The sequence below is a fragment of the Centroberyx affinis genome, unplaced genomic scaffold (genome assembly GCF_046629955.1).
Source record: "Centroberyx affinis isolate AG114_WGS23_722 - 3 ecotype Tasmania unplaced genomic scaffold, CSIRO-AGI_Caff_v1 ptg003862l_1, whole genome shotgun sequence".
Classification (NCBI taxonomy): Eukaryota; Metazoa; Chordata; class Actinopteri; order Beryciformes; family Berycidae; genus Centroberyx; species Centroberyx affinis.
In genome coordinates this window covers 59,360-75,000 of record NW_027281709.1, presented here as the reverse complement: position 1 = coordinate 75,000, position 15,641 = coordinate 59,360, and the positions used below count along the sequence as shown (strand labels likewise).

The following is a 15,641-nucleotide window of genomic DNA, read 5'->3' as shown; positions in this document are numbered from 1 at the left end:
CCGCAAAAACTTCTAGTACCTGTCCCACTTTGTTCCAGTCTGGCAGGAGGAACCACCGGCCGGCTCTGGGAGATTATATATAGAACGGATCTCCCTCGGGTCGGCGCGAGCCTCAAATCCTAAGGTGACCATACGGTAACTTTGAAGCGTCGGCCTGCAAAAGCACTTTCTCTTTATTATAAAACAATAAAAGCCTTTCCAGCTCGCTGTTTCCTGTGGATACCACCGAATACGCTTTCCTTGAAGTCCCCCCCCCCCCACTCATTTTACTTTTTCTTCCTCCTTCCCCAATCTGTCCATCTGTAGGGCTTAATGGGGAAAACACTCGCAGGACTGCCGCGGCTACCGCCAGACGGCAGCAAACAAGCAGCGTTGCCGTGGTTACGGGTCAGCTGGGACCCCTGGACGCTGGAGTCCGTCAGGTAAGGAGTGCAAAAGTTCGAGAAGTGTGTTCACTGCTTGATTTAGACGCTTATCAGAGGAAACTTTTAAATTATTATTGCGGAGATATGTCCTGATTAGGGTTCGACCGACACAAGTTTTTGATATTTTTGGATTGAAGCTGTAGTATTCAGTGTTTTCCCCCAAAATTGTATTCTTGACAGGGTGGAAAAGCCTCTGAAACAGCATTTAGACCATCATGGAGCACTAAAACTCTCTATTGAAACCAATACTAATGATGCTTATTGCAATATTGGCCCAGTGTAACAGCCAACAAATACAGTATAACCCAATGTCCTGATACACATTCTGATGTACATGTGCTCAAATTCAGTTGGAATATGAAGGATCTCACTAGTGTTCAGACAGCAGCTCTTCTTTTCGTAAGGGGAAATGAATGCGTAAGGGTTATGTGAAAAAGACATAAATAAAATACAAACTTTTGAAGTACGCTTCAACCAAGAGATAAATTTAAATTGTCCAGACTCCTGCAAGGCCATCTATAATCTTGCCATGCATGAACGCACCGTCCACAAAACTTCAACATGCCACACGCAACTCCACTCTCGACTTTAGTACCTTCTCTCCTCTCTCTCCAGGGAAACCCTTCTTTCCTTCATCTCCCTACAGAATGAAAGCAGACATCAATTCAGAAAAGCGATGGCAGACTAGCGATGGCTCAAGGGGGGAAAGGGAGCGCTCCTTCTTGACATGGACCTGAAAGAAAGTGACATAAATCTCCCTTCTTTGAGATGACATCGGGGCCTTCTATCATGTCGGTCCCTGGGCTGAGGAGGCAAGTGCTGCGGGTCTTTTTGTTGGAAATGAATATTCCATTCCAAACGGTGACCAGAGGGGATTTAAAACCGGGGGGGCAGGTCTGGGGCGTGTTATTGAAGCGAGCTGATATCTCGCCCAGACCTGGCAGCCGAGCTGTCCCGCTGTTTGTCTACATCGCAAAGACATAAGACGGAAGCCCGCGGTTTATTCTAGATAACGGACACACCCTGCCAGCACACATGTTTTCAATAGGAGGCCAGTCTGTTATCAACAAGACACTATGTATACTGCCCATTCACAAAAATGGGCAATATACCAAAGGGGAATGTGTCTATGTTCCCTCAACCCTATGTTCCCTCAGATCAGTTCCTCCGCCAATGAGGTAATGTTTTCACCCCCTAACCCTAAACCCTAACCCTAACCCTCTGATGCTTAGGGAACATGGGGCTGATGGAACATAGGGATGACCCCGAGCAAAGTATGTGCAAATTCCATCAGCATTGCTTCAGATTAGAACACTGGATTTACAAAATATTAGGATCGCCTGCTCTTTCCATTGAATGTGAAAGCTACAATCCCTTTTGCCTTTATTCCACCTATTAAACCCACTTAAGTCATCAAAGGGAGATGTACATGAAGGGGAGGATACAAGATTTTTAAGCCATAAAATAGCTAAAACCTATATTATGGCACAGGGGATGGAACCTAATATCAGCAGGGTGTTCCTAACATTTTGTATACTCAGTGTATGTTGAGAATATGGAACAGGTAAATGAGCTTACCTGGATTCCTTGGTCTCCCTTCAGGCCCTGTGAAGCAAAGCAGTCATGAATCACCTAGATTTAGTATCGCAATACAGTAGACAGGCAGCTTAATAGAATATACAGCAGACACAACCTTTTCTTTTGTAGCTGTGAACAGTTCACAGCAATCACAATCCACTAGATGGAGCACTAGACCCTATAAGCACTGCAAGAAGGGCCAAGTCCACAAAGGCTCAAAGAGTGGATGTGCAAAAACAAGAAGTACAACTACAAAATTGAGATGCTTTTGTGCCACGGACAACTCTTAGCAGCATGAATAACCCAATGTGACAACACACAGTATCACCTGGGCCTATTTGAATCAATCTTGAATCCTGTCCTCCTAGTAACCTACAGCACAGTGGGACTGATATCCCCATAAACCCCCATGGCAGATACCGAGCTTTCTGGGCTGATTTCATGGGAAAGCGGAGGGAGATGGAGGAACGGCTGAGGTTTACAAGGCAATAATCTGAACAGGAGCTCAGAGCGACAAGGTTCTTCCAGCGGTCCCAAACCTCAGGAAAGCTGTACTATAAACCGCAGAAGGACACGGTGTAGGAAAAATAGAGAGGAAAAAACAGAAGAAGAAAGAAGTGACCCCCCGCGGCTTAGATCTGTGTTTTTTTATATCTGGCTTCAGGCAATAATCACTTTCAGAAAGGATCATGTCACGGATATATACTGTGGTTTTGTTGTGACAGCAGCAGCCAAACAGTTTGACGTTGCCCAGATGGCCGAGATGTTTTAGCTTTAGCCTTGTGGAGTCTGGTGGAGGGGTGGATATGTAGAAGTGATGAACTGCATATACTCTCATTACTGTAAGCAGTGGTGGAAAGTAACTAAGTACATTTACTCAAGTACTGTACTTAAGTAGAATTTTGAGGTACTTGTACTTTACTTGAGTATTTCCATTTTATGCTACTTTGTACTTATACTCCACTACATTTTAGAGGGAAATATTGTACTTTTGACTCTATTACATTTATTTCACAGCTATAGTTACTAGTTACTTTTCAGATCAATATTTTATATTTAAAACATTTGATCATCTTTATAAAATAACTATAAAATAGCATTGTTATAGATTAGACTACCCAAAGGTATAGCTAAATTGTTAAGATTAGCTTCACGTTGACTTTAAAATGCTGCTTACATGTACATGTATGTCAATAAATGTATATTAATATTCCAATAATTTATGAAAGGTTTGCAGTTTGCATAATGAGTATGTTTACTTTGATACTCTAAGTACATTTTGCTGCCAATACTTATGTACTTTTACTTAAGTAAAATTTTGAATGCAGGACTTTTACTTGTAATGGAGTATCTTTACATTGTTGTATTGCTACTTTTAAAGATCTCAGTACTTCTTCCACAAGTAGCCTTTTGTGTACTTGTACTTTTTAGAGTAGGTTTTGAAGTCATTATACAGTCATTTTACTTTTACTTGAGCTGTTTTGCATTGTGCTTTGCTACATTTGAAGTCACAGAGTACAAATGTTGTACGCTCTCCATAAGCATTGCATCTGAAACTGGCTAATCCAATTGAATCTATATCAAACCTGTTCAAGCATGTGTACGAAACATTAACTAAGTATAACATTAAGTGTCACATTTATCCATGATAGTAGCTTAGTTAACATTCACCCGGCTACAGTATTATCAGTTTGTGTTAGGCTGGTTGTTGCCAGCTTGTTTGCTAGCCTTGCTAGCTAGCTGGATAGCTAATAGCAAAAGAAACATCATGTAACAATGTTTTTGAATAATGGGGATGGGCATTTTCATTTATTTATAATTTTTTTTTAATCACTGATCGAATAAAGATGTCAATTTCACTATTATTTGTAGAATGCTCAACTGGTCTGTAACAAAATGTGTATTGAACTCTCGTCCTTTTTACATTGCACGGACAAGATCATGAAACAATGTCTGTTTCTATTTTGAAGTAGCCTAACTCAATACCTTTTACTTACATTTTAAATTAGATACTTTTTAACTTTTACTTGATATTTACACCAGTAATTTCACTTCTGTTTAAATCAAATTTCAGCATAGTAACTACTTGACTAGGATAGGTTTTGCTCTCTTTCCCACCCCAACCTGCTTCTCTTAATCCCCTCTTCATCCAGTGACATAGGCTTTCCTCTTTTGCCCTTCCCCTTTTCTCCTGTTTTCAATCTCCATTCCATTCCTTATTTTTTCACATTTTTGTCATCTACAATGCCCTATCGCTCTCTCTTTTCCTCTCGCTCTCTGTTTCTAGTCATGCCGTGTGATCGGATTAGTGTAGAACAGTTGCTGTGTGTGTGTGTGTGTGAGTGTGAGTGTGTGTGCCCTCCAGAGGAAGTCCGCTAAGCCATGGAAAAGTGGAGAAGGACAGGCACGTGGGCAGTTTAGCGGGCATAGCTCTCTTTGCCCCCCCACACACACGGCTTCAAAGCCAAGGTTAGATCCCATAAGCTGCCTCTGGGACTGCGTGTGAGTGTGTGTGCTCGCTGTGTTCATCCCTGTTTATTCAATACTAAAGGGAGGATTGCGCAATAACTGTGCGACCGTAACCCGGCAAACATTCCGACATAGAATAGACGTTGAAAACGCGTGTAAATATAGCAGCAAAATGAAAGCTGAGACGGCGGCCGCTACCTGCATCGTTTTGTTAAATCAGGAACTAAATATCTTTAGAACAGTTTCCAAAGCTGTTTGAATATATTATTAGAATATCATATGGACGAGGGAAGAACAACAAAGCCATAAAACAGCATACCTTTGTGCCTTCAGGACCTGATGGGCCAGCATCACCTTGATCGCCCTGTGGAGAAGCAGAAAGACAAATATTAAGAGAAAGAAACAAAAATGATTTATGAAAACCAATAATATCCGACGTGTACCAATCTCTTCTATGTCTAGTTTCTGCCTACAATGCAAGGTTACAGACAGGTAAACGACTTCAGTGCTGAACATAGATAAAACAGTATGTTTTTCACTCAAACCATAGCAACGAGAAATGAAATATTGCTTCCTTCTGCTCCTTCTGCATTAATCCCAGCAGGTACTTGAAAGCAGATGGATACATAAAAAAGTCTTTTTCCTCCACCACTAATAGATGGTTATTGCTTTCCCTCCATGATGAAAAATCCATCAATTACTCAATGGACAATTTGTGGATTGTGTATTGGAATAATGCCTCGCCAATCAGCGTGGTGTGTCAAACGCACATACACTCGCTGCCAAAAGAAACGCAACACTGAGCTCATTTCATATATCATTTTTCTGGTGTGATATGCGTTCTGCTGCTCAAAAGTGGAACACTGAAGGGAGGTCAAGGGCTCACCTTTAGTCCCGGTAGGCCCGGTTCACCCTGTGAAGATGAAGCATTTTGTTTCTCGGTTATTGCGCGTCATTAATACATATCCAGCCGTTGCAAACACGTGTGAACACATCACATCAGATCCATGGAAAAACCAGGTGGTCTATGACTTGATTTGAAGGGGGTTCGAGCTCATGTGTTTTTGGACACGCTCTAGCCCAGTGGAAGGGAAGATGTTGTCTCACACTGAGGCCCATCAAAAGATCCCGCTGTGATATGAACTTGTTTTTAACAGTGAGGAACGTTTTTTTACGGGGCTCTGTGCATTTCCGTGACCTGACAATCAAAATTCCCCCTCTTAAATAATCCGTGACAATTAATGCATCGGGGGGAAATTTACACGTCCCATCCAAAAGAAACATGGAGAATTGCAATGCGGTGTTTCTTTCTGTGTAGGCGGGGTCAGAGCAGCTGCAGAGAGAGACCGAGTGGAAACTACTTGACTCGGGTCTGATCCCTTTTCATGTGGGTTGTTTCATTTGGGACGGAGCGTGTTTGTCCATAATAAATCAGGAGTCATCAGGAGAAGCCACGGATCAAACTTTTCAAACGTGCAATTTTGCTGTTTGTACAAGAAGATGAATTTGTTTACCTTCATCCCTGGTAATAGCTGCAGAGAAGGGGAGTCACAAGAAAAAATTAACGGCATAGCAACATATTTTCGCTAATGAGAAAGGCGAGGAAAAACAGAGGCGGAGGACTTGAAACAAAGCTCACCCTCGGGTCTTTTCCTGGTTTGCCCGGTTCACCAGGCTTACCCTGTAATAAACAAAACAGATTTTTTTTTTTTAGACAGTATATGCAGAATTATGCAGAACCAACAAAACACAAGTCCAGTCACGATGAAAACTCAGGACCCGCCCTTCGAAAAAATAGCATTTCATTTGAATTCCTGAACAATGCCTGCTGTGGAGGCAGCAACAGCATGGCATTATAAAATTCTTAATCTTAAAACAGCACTTTCCCACGTAAAGTAAAGACATAAAAACATCATGAATCTGTTTCAGGTTGCACAAGGCTAGATTTTAATATAAAAATACACCCATTTTATATTTTATCGGCCTAAATCGCAAAGTGGGATTGCAACAGAGAAGAATGTCCCGCTAATTGAGGTGGATTTGACCTGCTGCAAAAAGATTTTTTTCTCCATCCTTACCCCTACTAAGTGCAAAGGAGTATGCAGTTCACTGATGTCACATTGCATGATTTCTGGGTAATGAAGTCCTTCAAACTTTCAAAATTCAATTAAATCGCTGCCACTTGGGGCCGCCAAAGTGCGAAGTTGCTTAGCGCCGCTTTAAAGGAACAGTTCACCCAAAAATGAAAATTCTGTCATCATCTACTCAGCATTCCCTAACCCAAGTGTTTCGCTCAAAAGTGCAAACTCCACTGTAATGAGGAGGAATGTGCATATAACTGTGTCATACACATTAAATGAATAGTTCACCCAAAAATGAAAATTCTGTCATCATCTACTCCCCCTCATGCCAGTTGAAACACAGGTGAAGTTTGTCCATATATCACACAGGGAGGCTGCAGCACAACTCCATAGCAGCCTTCTCCAAAACAACTGAAGTCAGTGGGGACCAGTTCTTCAGAGTTCCAAAAAGACCTACAGTATATTTACACCATCATTTAGTGCAAATCTTAACTACAGCTGATTGATTTGCAACAAATAATGGTGTATAGGTCTTTCTATTCACAGTGTGATTTTGTTTTGGAACTCTAAAGAACAGGTCCCCATTGACTTCAGTTGTTTTGGAGAAGGCTGCTACCAAGTTGTGCTGGCAACCTCCCTGTGTGTTATATGGACTAACAAATTTCACCTGTTTCATTTGGCATGAGGGCGAGTAGATGCTGACAGAATTTTCATTTTTGGGTGAACTATTCCTTTAATAGAAGGTAACTCGCTGAGTGTTCGGTGGCTGAACGAACTTCAGTGAACTGACATAGGGGGTAGATGACGACGGGATTTTCATTTTTTGAGCGCACCCTTAACTGTGGAGGGGGACTCACCGGTGGGCCGCTGGCTCCGTTCAGGCCGGGGATCCCTGGGGGTCCGGGAGGTCCCGGTGGGCCCTGCGCTCCAGGCTCGCCCTGCTGAGAGACCTTGAGTTACAACCTGCCACGCCGGAGCCGAGCCTCGCCACGCCACGCCACGCCATGCCGACAACAACAACAACAACAACCTCACACTACACCGCACATACTGGAGGGGGGGGGGGGGGCGGGTGTTGCAGAGAGGAATGTTAGCCGGGGAGCAAGACAAGCGGGTTATAATGCCGTTTCTTTTCACCGAGTACCTTGGTTTGGAGAGCGGTGGCACTGTGAACAGGTTTTTCACTTACAAGTTGGACTAGCCAAATAGAATAAAGGCTTTTTAACAGAGGATATTATCTTTTTATCCATAGAGCACCAACCGTTAGAAGCTAAAAAAACCCCCAAAACATTCCAAATCACTGCACTGGCTTCCTGTGTGTCAAAGGATAGACTTTAAAATCCTAGTCTATAAAGCACTAAATGGTCTCGGGACCCCTCAGGTCATCTGGGAACAGGTTCACTCAGTGTTCCCAGGGATCAAAACCAAGCGAGGTGAAGCAGCTTTTGGTTTCTATGCTCCCCACCTGTGGAACAAGCTTCCTGAACACCTGAGGTCTGCTAACACTGTCAGCTCATTTAAAATCAGGGCTTAAAACATTATTATTTACTGCGGCTTTCCAACAAATTAAATACTTCTTTTCAATCTTTAACTATTTATTTGCTTGTTTTTGTTTTTATTGTCTTTTAAATGCAATTTTAATGTCTTTTTGTCTTCTTGCTTTTAATGTCCTTTCCATGTCCATCTTAATGTCCTATTTTCAAAGTATATCTATGTCCTTATAAAGAACTTGCCTTGTGTCTGTATGGTGCTATATAACTAAAATTGCCTTGCCTTGCCTTCCAGCCTCCAATCTTCCTATTTGTTGCCATTTGAGGTCACTGAATTCCTACAATCTTAGTCCACTACAGTATGCGGTGTATAATTTATTAACATCTATATTTGAACGAATGACTGTAATTTTGACAGTGATCTTTCCTGCAGCTTCTTGAAATAACCTCACCGCCGACTAATCTCTCTGTGCGGTTGCTTCTGAAAAGACTGGCGCCCGGGAACTCATCGAAAAAAAAAAAAAAACCAAAAAGCCAAGACTAAACAAAATCAAATAAAGGAAATTTACACAGGATATGAAGAGAATAAATACACCTCAACTGAAATAAACCATGTCGGCCCCCGGCAGCACATCCTGAATCTATCGCTTCATCGTTTCTCTCTCTCTCTCAAATCATCTCTGCGACTCGTCTCTCGCAACTCATTAAAATCGCCGCGGTCGTCACGATCTGTTATGACCGCTGTAGGTTTATCATGTCTAGCTTCTTGTTTAAAAAAAAAAAAAAAATCTCTGTCTGAAAATATTCATTGTCATTTCTGTAGAAAGGAACGAGTTTACACGGCACGGCATTTAATCCGCTACGGTGCAGTGGAGGATTTATTTGCACATGTGGTCCGACTTAAGAGAAGTTCACAACACAAAGCGGCTGGCCCCTGGACTAAGAACCGTGTTACTGCAGGAGAACACACATTTACAGTAGCTCAGGCCCGGCGAGCGCTGCCAAGTCTGGCATTGGGTCCGTTCTGAGATAATCCGGAACATATCCATCCGCATTAGATCCATATTTTATCATCCCCCCCCCCCCGCCCCCCCACCACTCTGTAGAAGTGTCCAGCTATGATTTATGTCCCTGGATGCATGTCTGTTAAATGAGCACTTTCCACTATTGTACTGTACAGGAGATTGCTTCCACGCAGCGCCTTTAGAAAGCAGAGCCAGCCTAGTCAGGTGTGAAATTCCCTTTTAGGGTTTGACTGATATGAGTTCTTTAAGACTAATAGCGATATTTTCAATATTTTCAAAAGGTGAACTTTTAAATTTCAGCATTTTCATGACGAAAACTTACTAAAACAACATAAAACACTTCCGATGTTCATTAAATGTACAACACCAAAAATTATTGTACATATCCATTGGCACGCCTACACTTTATATTTATAATATTTATTACTCTTATTCTTACTGTCCATATTGCCCATCTTTACTAGCTCTAGAACTGCTGTTAATGTTCTTCTACTATGTATATTTTTGTTATTTTTGTCCTTATTTGTGACTCTTTTTAACAATTTAATATTTGATATATTTTTTTTTTACGCCTACTACGTAGTTGTTGCTTGCCATTGTCCTAAGAATTTCATTGTTCAGACTGACCTTGTGTTATACTGTGCATTCGATAAATAAAAACACTTTGACTTTGACTAAAAAATACTATTTATTCCCCCACAATTTTATTCTTGTCAGGGTGGAAAAGCCTCTGAAACAGAATTTAGACCATGGGACACTCCATTGAAACCCAGGATGATAAAAACATGTGTAGGATCCAATCAAAATTTCATATTAGAATCAATTCAGGTTAATTGTCTTACCATCACTATTCTACAATAAATATGAATATCATCAATGGACAGCACTGACTGGACCAGATGTGACTTTTCATATGGGCCCATCAGTCTAACCTTTGTTTTCACTCGGCCACAGTGCGCAGCATTGATCTCCAAAACAAGGTATTCTGTCCCGGCACAGAGCGGACCGCACACCTGGGGCAAACGAGATGGAGGGCGGATGCCAACTGGGCCAACCTGTGCCAGGGTGCCAGCCGACCTGATCCACATGGCAGGACACCGAGGCTCCTTCAGAAAAAAACCTTTGTCTTGTGTTGTAGCGACTGATCATGAATAACCGCTGGATAATGTAAAAACTTGTCAAAAATGTCATAGAATTTCTCTCTAAATGAGTCAAAAATGGAATAAAAAAAATGGGCGATGTAATAATTTGCGGCCCTCATGTAATAACATCTGAAGACTGATATTGGGATTTTTTTCCTCTTAATACAATACATGGTTACATTCAGAAATTATTTCATTATAAGGGGTATTTTTTTACTAAAATATAAATATCAATTAACAGTTTTGATTACATTTTCAGCCCATTTAGAGGGACATTTTATTACATTTTTACCAATGATTACATTATTATGGCAGCTATGACATTATCAGTTGCTACATGTGTATTTCTGGTTGTTATGAAGATGTTATGATGATTGTAAATGCTGGATTATTTAATTTTTTTTTTTTTTTTCATAGATTCAAAGCAGTGGCTTCTTTCCCACAGCAATGAAGGGGTTTGGCCTATGGACTATGAAGTGAACACTATTTGTATAATCTACTGTGCGTATTTATTTTTACTTTATGGCCACTGGCCGCCCCCACATTCCATTATTTGATTGTAAGATTAAAAGGAGCTTTACACAGCCACTTAAAACACACAGACTTGTGGTTTCATACAAAAAAAAAAAACGTGATCCTTGGAAAAAAATGCAGTACTCCTCAATTTATACCTGGAAGCAGTATTTTTTTTTTCTTGTCAGGCCTCAGGGACAGAAAAAACCCTTTGGCCTAGAATATGACTTAATATCGAGATGCAGCAACAGCAAAAATTGGGTTAAATGCAGCGTGAAGGAGGGTTTGGGAGGGTTTGGCGATGGTCGACGGCGGTTGGCATCCACAGAGGCAGAAAGGGGGGGAGGAGAGGGGGGGGAGGGGGGGCAGGTAAGGGGGCAGAGAGATTTGTACCTTGAGGCGCTTTAGGATTAGAGGGCTTATTGAGGGCATGTTGCGCACGGTGATGGGCAACATCTGGCCGGGGAGGGGGGAGGGGTGTCACAAAGCACAGGTGGCCAGCGGTGCAAAAAGGTCACGTGGGGTCGCAAAGGTCACCAGGAAGGCCGAGGAGGGAAAGGAAACAGGGGCAGAGAACCAGAAGAGCGGAGGTGCGGAGGGAGGAAGGATATGGAAAGGAGGGAAGAGAAATAGAGAACAACAACGTGAGAGTGAAAAGCAAGGAAATGGCAAGGCAGAGGAGTAGAAGGTCGAAGAGAGGAAAGAAATAAAAAAAATAAAAAAAAGAGAGAGAGAGGCACCTGCGCTGCAAAAACTAGGGGCCAGGTGTGGGCGGTTGATGTACCGTGACACTCAAAATCCTTATTTCCAAAGCATGCAAATTTCTTAAGATACTGGAAGTATCCGTCGGTCGCAAAATGTCTTAGTCCAGATTTGTCTGCGCTTGGCTTGGTTTTTTGGTATCAACGTCCCACATCAGCAACAAGCCGGGCCCCTAGATTGCAACTGAGCAGAGATCAGATGGGCGTCAAGTCTTGCCACAAAGAGAGTACAGCAGCAGTACAGCACAGGACATCATCCAGACTTACTGTGGCCAACTGTCCAACACAGGGCTGTACAATACGCCGCTTCTGTTGAGGACGACCAGCATGATCAGATACAAGTTTAGGAGAGGGGGTGGGGGGGGGGTAAAGGGGGGTAAAGGTGCGATCCAACCAATATCTACATTTCCCACACTGACACAAAGTAAAACCGGCCGCACGCAACTTGCCTACTTTTTTACATACGGTACATATTTCCATATTTCCTTTTTTGGTTCATTTTTCCACTAAAGCAACAATCCCCCCAAAACCAAAGAGCATCTCCAGCAAACTGGCTTCGCACTCTCTATCCTTTTCTTCTCCCCAGCCTTGAAATTAATTTTGGAATGCAGTAAATAACAGTTTACATTATATACATACACCTTCCTATGGAAATATATACAGCATGTGATATATAAGTAAAGAGGAGGAAACCGTATTAAAAAGTAGGCAAGCGTGCTGCTTTGTCCCCCACCGTTTTTCCAGCTATCCACCACATCCGCTGACATGCTGACATGTACTGTTTTACCCCCAACACCAGTAACAGATAGCAATGCAAAATTAGGACTTATTAAATAATTAAGTCAGTCCTTTATTCTATAGTTTAAGATTCATCTCTTTTAAAAAAAAAAGCCTATAGAAAGGCCGTTGACCCAAACCAATGACCTGACAACCTCTTCACCACACATTGCTCCATTCTGTGCTATGATTTATGGATTATTTTTTTCGGGTGGAGAGCAGAGGGGTTGGGCGCTCGTTGGGCTCTCTTTGCGGCACGACTGGGTGACACCACTTGTTGAGGGTATCGGGGTGTTTGGGGGGTGGGGTGGGGGTCGGTGGGGGGCACCCACAAACCTTAAACGCCAGAGCCTGACTGGAGCGCAAGGCAGCCAGGGTTTTCAGAGGAAGGTCCTGCACAAAGAGGCCCTACACATCAAGGGGGGGGGGGAGCGGTCAATTCAGTCAATGGGTGATTGGGGGTGGGGGGGTAATGGTGATAACAGGGATGAGTAATAATGATCTAACTACAAGAGAAGTGATTTGACTCTGAAACACTTTTAAACTGGTGTAAGTGAATTCTGACTTCTGGGATTATTTCATAACTGACACACAAACACATCAATATAATCACACCGACACACAAGTAAAAGTTGTTGGTCTCACTGGACCCCCCCCCCCCCCACCCCACCCCCCCTCAACCCTTACCCGCACCCCTCACCCTGCCCTCCCAAGCCCCCCTTGGGTCCCACTGTAGGATGTTGAGGAACGTTGAGCCGGGAACCACCCACTGGTACGGGACCTCCCGTACAGAGTGCTGCAAGGGGTGGGGGGCTCCGAGAAGTGCGTGAAAACAATGCAACAGGCAATACAGCAATGTTGGGTCGTGGAGGTGGGAGGTGGGAGATGGGGGGGTAAAATGCTGTGGAGTATCAACGCTCTGAGAGTTGAAGGTCTGAAGACTTTAAAATCAAACCCCCCAAAATCTTCTCTGGGTGCCTCTTCCTCTGAATTCCCCGCTCTGTTTATCTAGCCTAAAACATTTAGCGTCCAGAGATGTATATCGCATAAATGCATGATGCATTATCGATAACAACTCAACTCAAAACAAAATTTCAGCATGCTCCGCGCTGTTATTCTGAGGGGCTCTTTAACGAGGTAGCAAAAGTTTATGAAAAAGAAAAAAAAAAACAACAACTCCAACTTTGATCGCCTTAACAGGAGCCGTTTAATAACTGAAAGGTTGAATTACGCTGGAAATGGACTCAGCTATCTGAAAAATCCCCCAGTACACAGGAGACTCTTATTCTTGGCACCCCCACACACAGGGCCTTATCACGTCCGCCTGTGTGTGCTCCAGCAGGCGGCCGGTAATTGCCTTGTTTTCTCTCAAACAGCCAAACCCCAGAGACGCCGGACACAAAGCTCTGCATGTGCTACCCATCACAGACTCATTTGTCTGTCTAGACCCGGCTTCTAGTTTCTGCTCCTCCATCCTCGCTTTTCTATACTCCGTTATTACAAAACACTCACTACTGCACATACTGTATGCCTGGACCTGTCAGAGATAAGTTGTTTGCCAAAGAGAAGGGCAGCACAGCACCGGTTATATACATTTCGGTGTCATCTGCAAACAAATGCAGTGCTACAGTGGACAAAAAACACTAAATTGCACAATTATAATACATTTATCTGGTAATATAATAGTATAACATTGAAGTACGATTCTAAATGTTACAAAAATAACACTTTACAATAAGGGTACATTAATTAAGGGTTAGTTAATGCTTAATAAGCATTAACTAACCCTTAATTAACAGTTAACTAATGTGTCTGGTAATCATTTACTAATAGTGTTCATGTTAACTAAGGTATTAATTTAGGGTTTGTTAATGCTTAATAAGGGTTAATTAATGCTTAATAAGCATTAACTAACCCTTAATTAATGTATCCTTATTGTAAAGTGTTACCAAAATGTGGAATAAACAATCAATAAACATTAATGAATAAATACTTTTTGGTGACAGGATCATTTGCTGGGGAATATTTTCTTACCCGGTGTGTGTAGTCACCGCAGACACCCTATGGAGAGCATGAAACAGTGGATTAGAAATATGAGGACTGAAAATAATATTTTTACAGTAATTACTTGTAATCAGGGTTTGAAATTAAAACTAGCCTTTGGGCAAATGCTGATGGGGTGTAGCTAGTAAGGTTGTCAGTTCTATTATGTGCGAAAAACGACTTTGGTTCCTAAGAAATTAAACTGGTTTGTACATTTCTAAATCCGCTAGTCACTGTGGCCAATTGACCAAAACAATATTTTCATACCCCTAATTGTAATACTATTGTATACCGTATCTCACCTTCTCTCCTTTGGGACCAGGTTCCCCCTAAAAGATAAAACAAGGCAAGGAAATAAGTGAGTGGTTATACATAGAGCAGTGATTCTCAACCTTTTTCATATCAAGGACACCTAATTTAGTCCATATTTGATGAGGTTTTGTCTGCCGAACCCAAATCTGAGAATATTTTTATTGTCAGATATGAATTCCATGACTATCTGTATTGTAGGTAGAGAGATAACAGTGAAACTATGATCAAAACAATCATTCTTTTACATTCTCTAATTGTGTTAACTTCTTGTAAATGAATTAATGTTGAAGTTTAACAATTCATCAGTTTGCTAGGGACCCCCTGGAACCCCCTCAAGGACCCCTGGTGGTCCTCGGACCCCACGTTGAGAACCACTGTTATAGAGTGGTAAAAAGAATAACAGGTATTCATGATCTCAGGACTGCTACAAGACTTCAGAAACTTACTGGGAGTCCTTTAGCACCACGCTGACCCTGAAAGACAATAAACAGTGAAGCAATCAGTCTCGATTCATGCATGCATGTGCAACATAACATAAAGAAGAAGATTCCACATAAATTCCCCCGATGAAAATGATCAAAACAAGGAAAGATGTCAAGAAATCAATCAAGCTTGCTGCAGGAGTCTGTTCTAATCACTTGTTATGGACGCAGCCACTCAGTTTGACTTCCCATCAGGCCCTGGGGTGCGCCTGTCTAAGTAGCTGTCAGAGCTTAACGACCGCTTGATTAATGGAGTCAGGGAAAGGGCCCGGTTGGACACATCCAGCGCACCCCACGCCGGTGACCCCACAGGCGCAGCAGCTCCAAAGCCACCTTGTGAAGGGGGCGGCATCCCTATACATTTACCAGACGAGCCCTCAAAGCCCTTTTCAATACTCCTTGACATTCGTCAGGGAGGGGGTAAGAAAAAGGAGCTCATTACAGGGCCATTAATCAACATTCAACATTATTGCAACGATATCCAACTCCACTCGGCCTCCTGGAAATCTTGCCATTTGTACTGGCGCGGAGTTCCTTAGAGCT

The 15,641-nt window shown here is 42.4% G+C and overlaps 1 protein-coding gene across 1 annotated transcript in view; it reads right to left on the bottom strand.

Annotated features, from left to right (window-relative positions):
- The window catches only part of LOC139662685 (collagen alpha-1(XIII) chain-like), a gene marked incomplete at its 5' end in the record, with an annotated part of 87,887 nt that overhangs the window by 29,091 nt on the left and 43,155 nt on the right, over positions 1 to 15,641 (bottom strand). Inside the window, 9 exons of the mRNA XM_071541406.1 lie at positions 5,359 to 5,385; positions 5,987 to 6,004; positions 6,112 to 6,153; positions 7,411 to 7,494; positions 11,117 to 11,179; positions 11,752 to 11,793; positions 14,296 to 14,322; positions 14,607 to 14,633; positions 15,063 to 15,089. Coding sequence (XP_071397507.1) covers positions 5,359 to 5,385; positions 5,987 to 6,004; positions 6,112 to 6,153; positions 7,411 to 7,494; positions 11,117 to 11,179; positions 11,752 to 11,793; positions 14,296 to 14,322; positions 14,607 to 14,633; positions 15,063 to 15,089 — 357 coding nt within the window. The remainder of the gene's footprint in view (positions 1 to 5,358; positions 5,386 to 5,986; positions 6,005 to 6,111; positions 6,154 to 7,410; positions 7,495 to 11,116; positions 11,180 to 11,751; positions 11,794 to 14,295; positions 14,323 to 14,606; positions 14,634 to 15,062; positions 15,090 to 15,641) is intronic.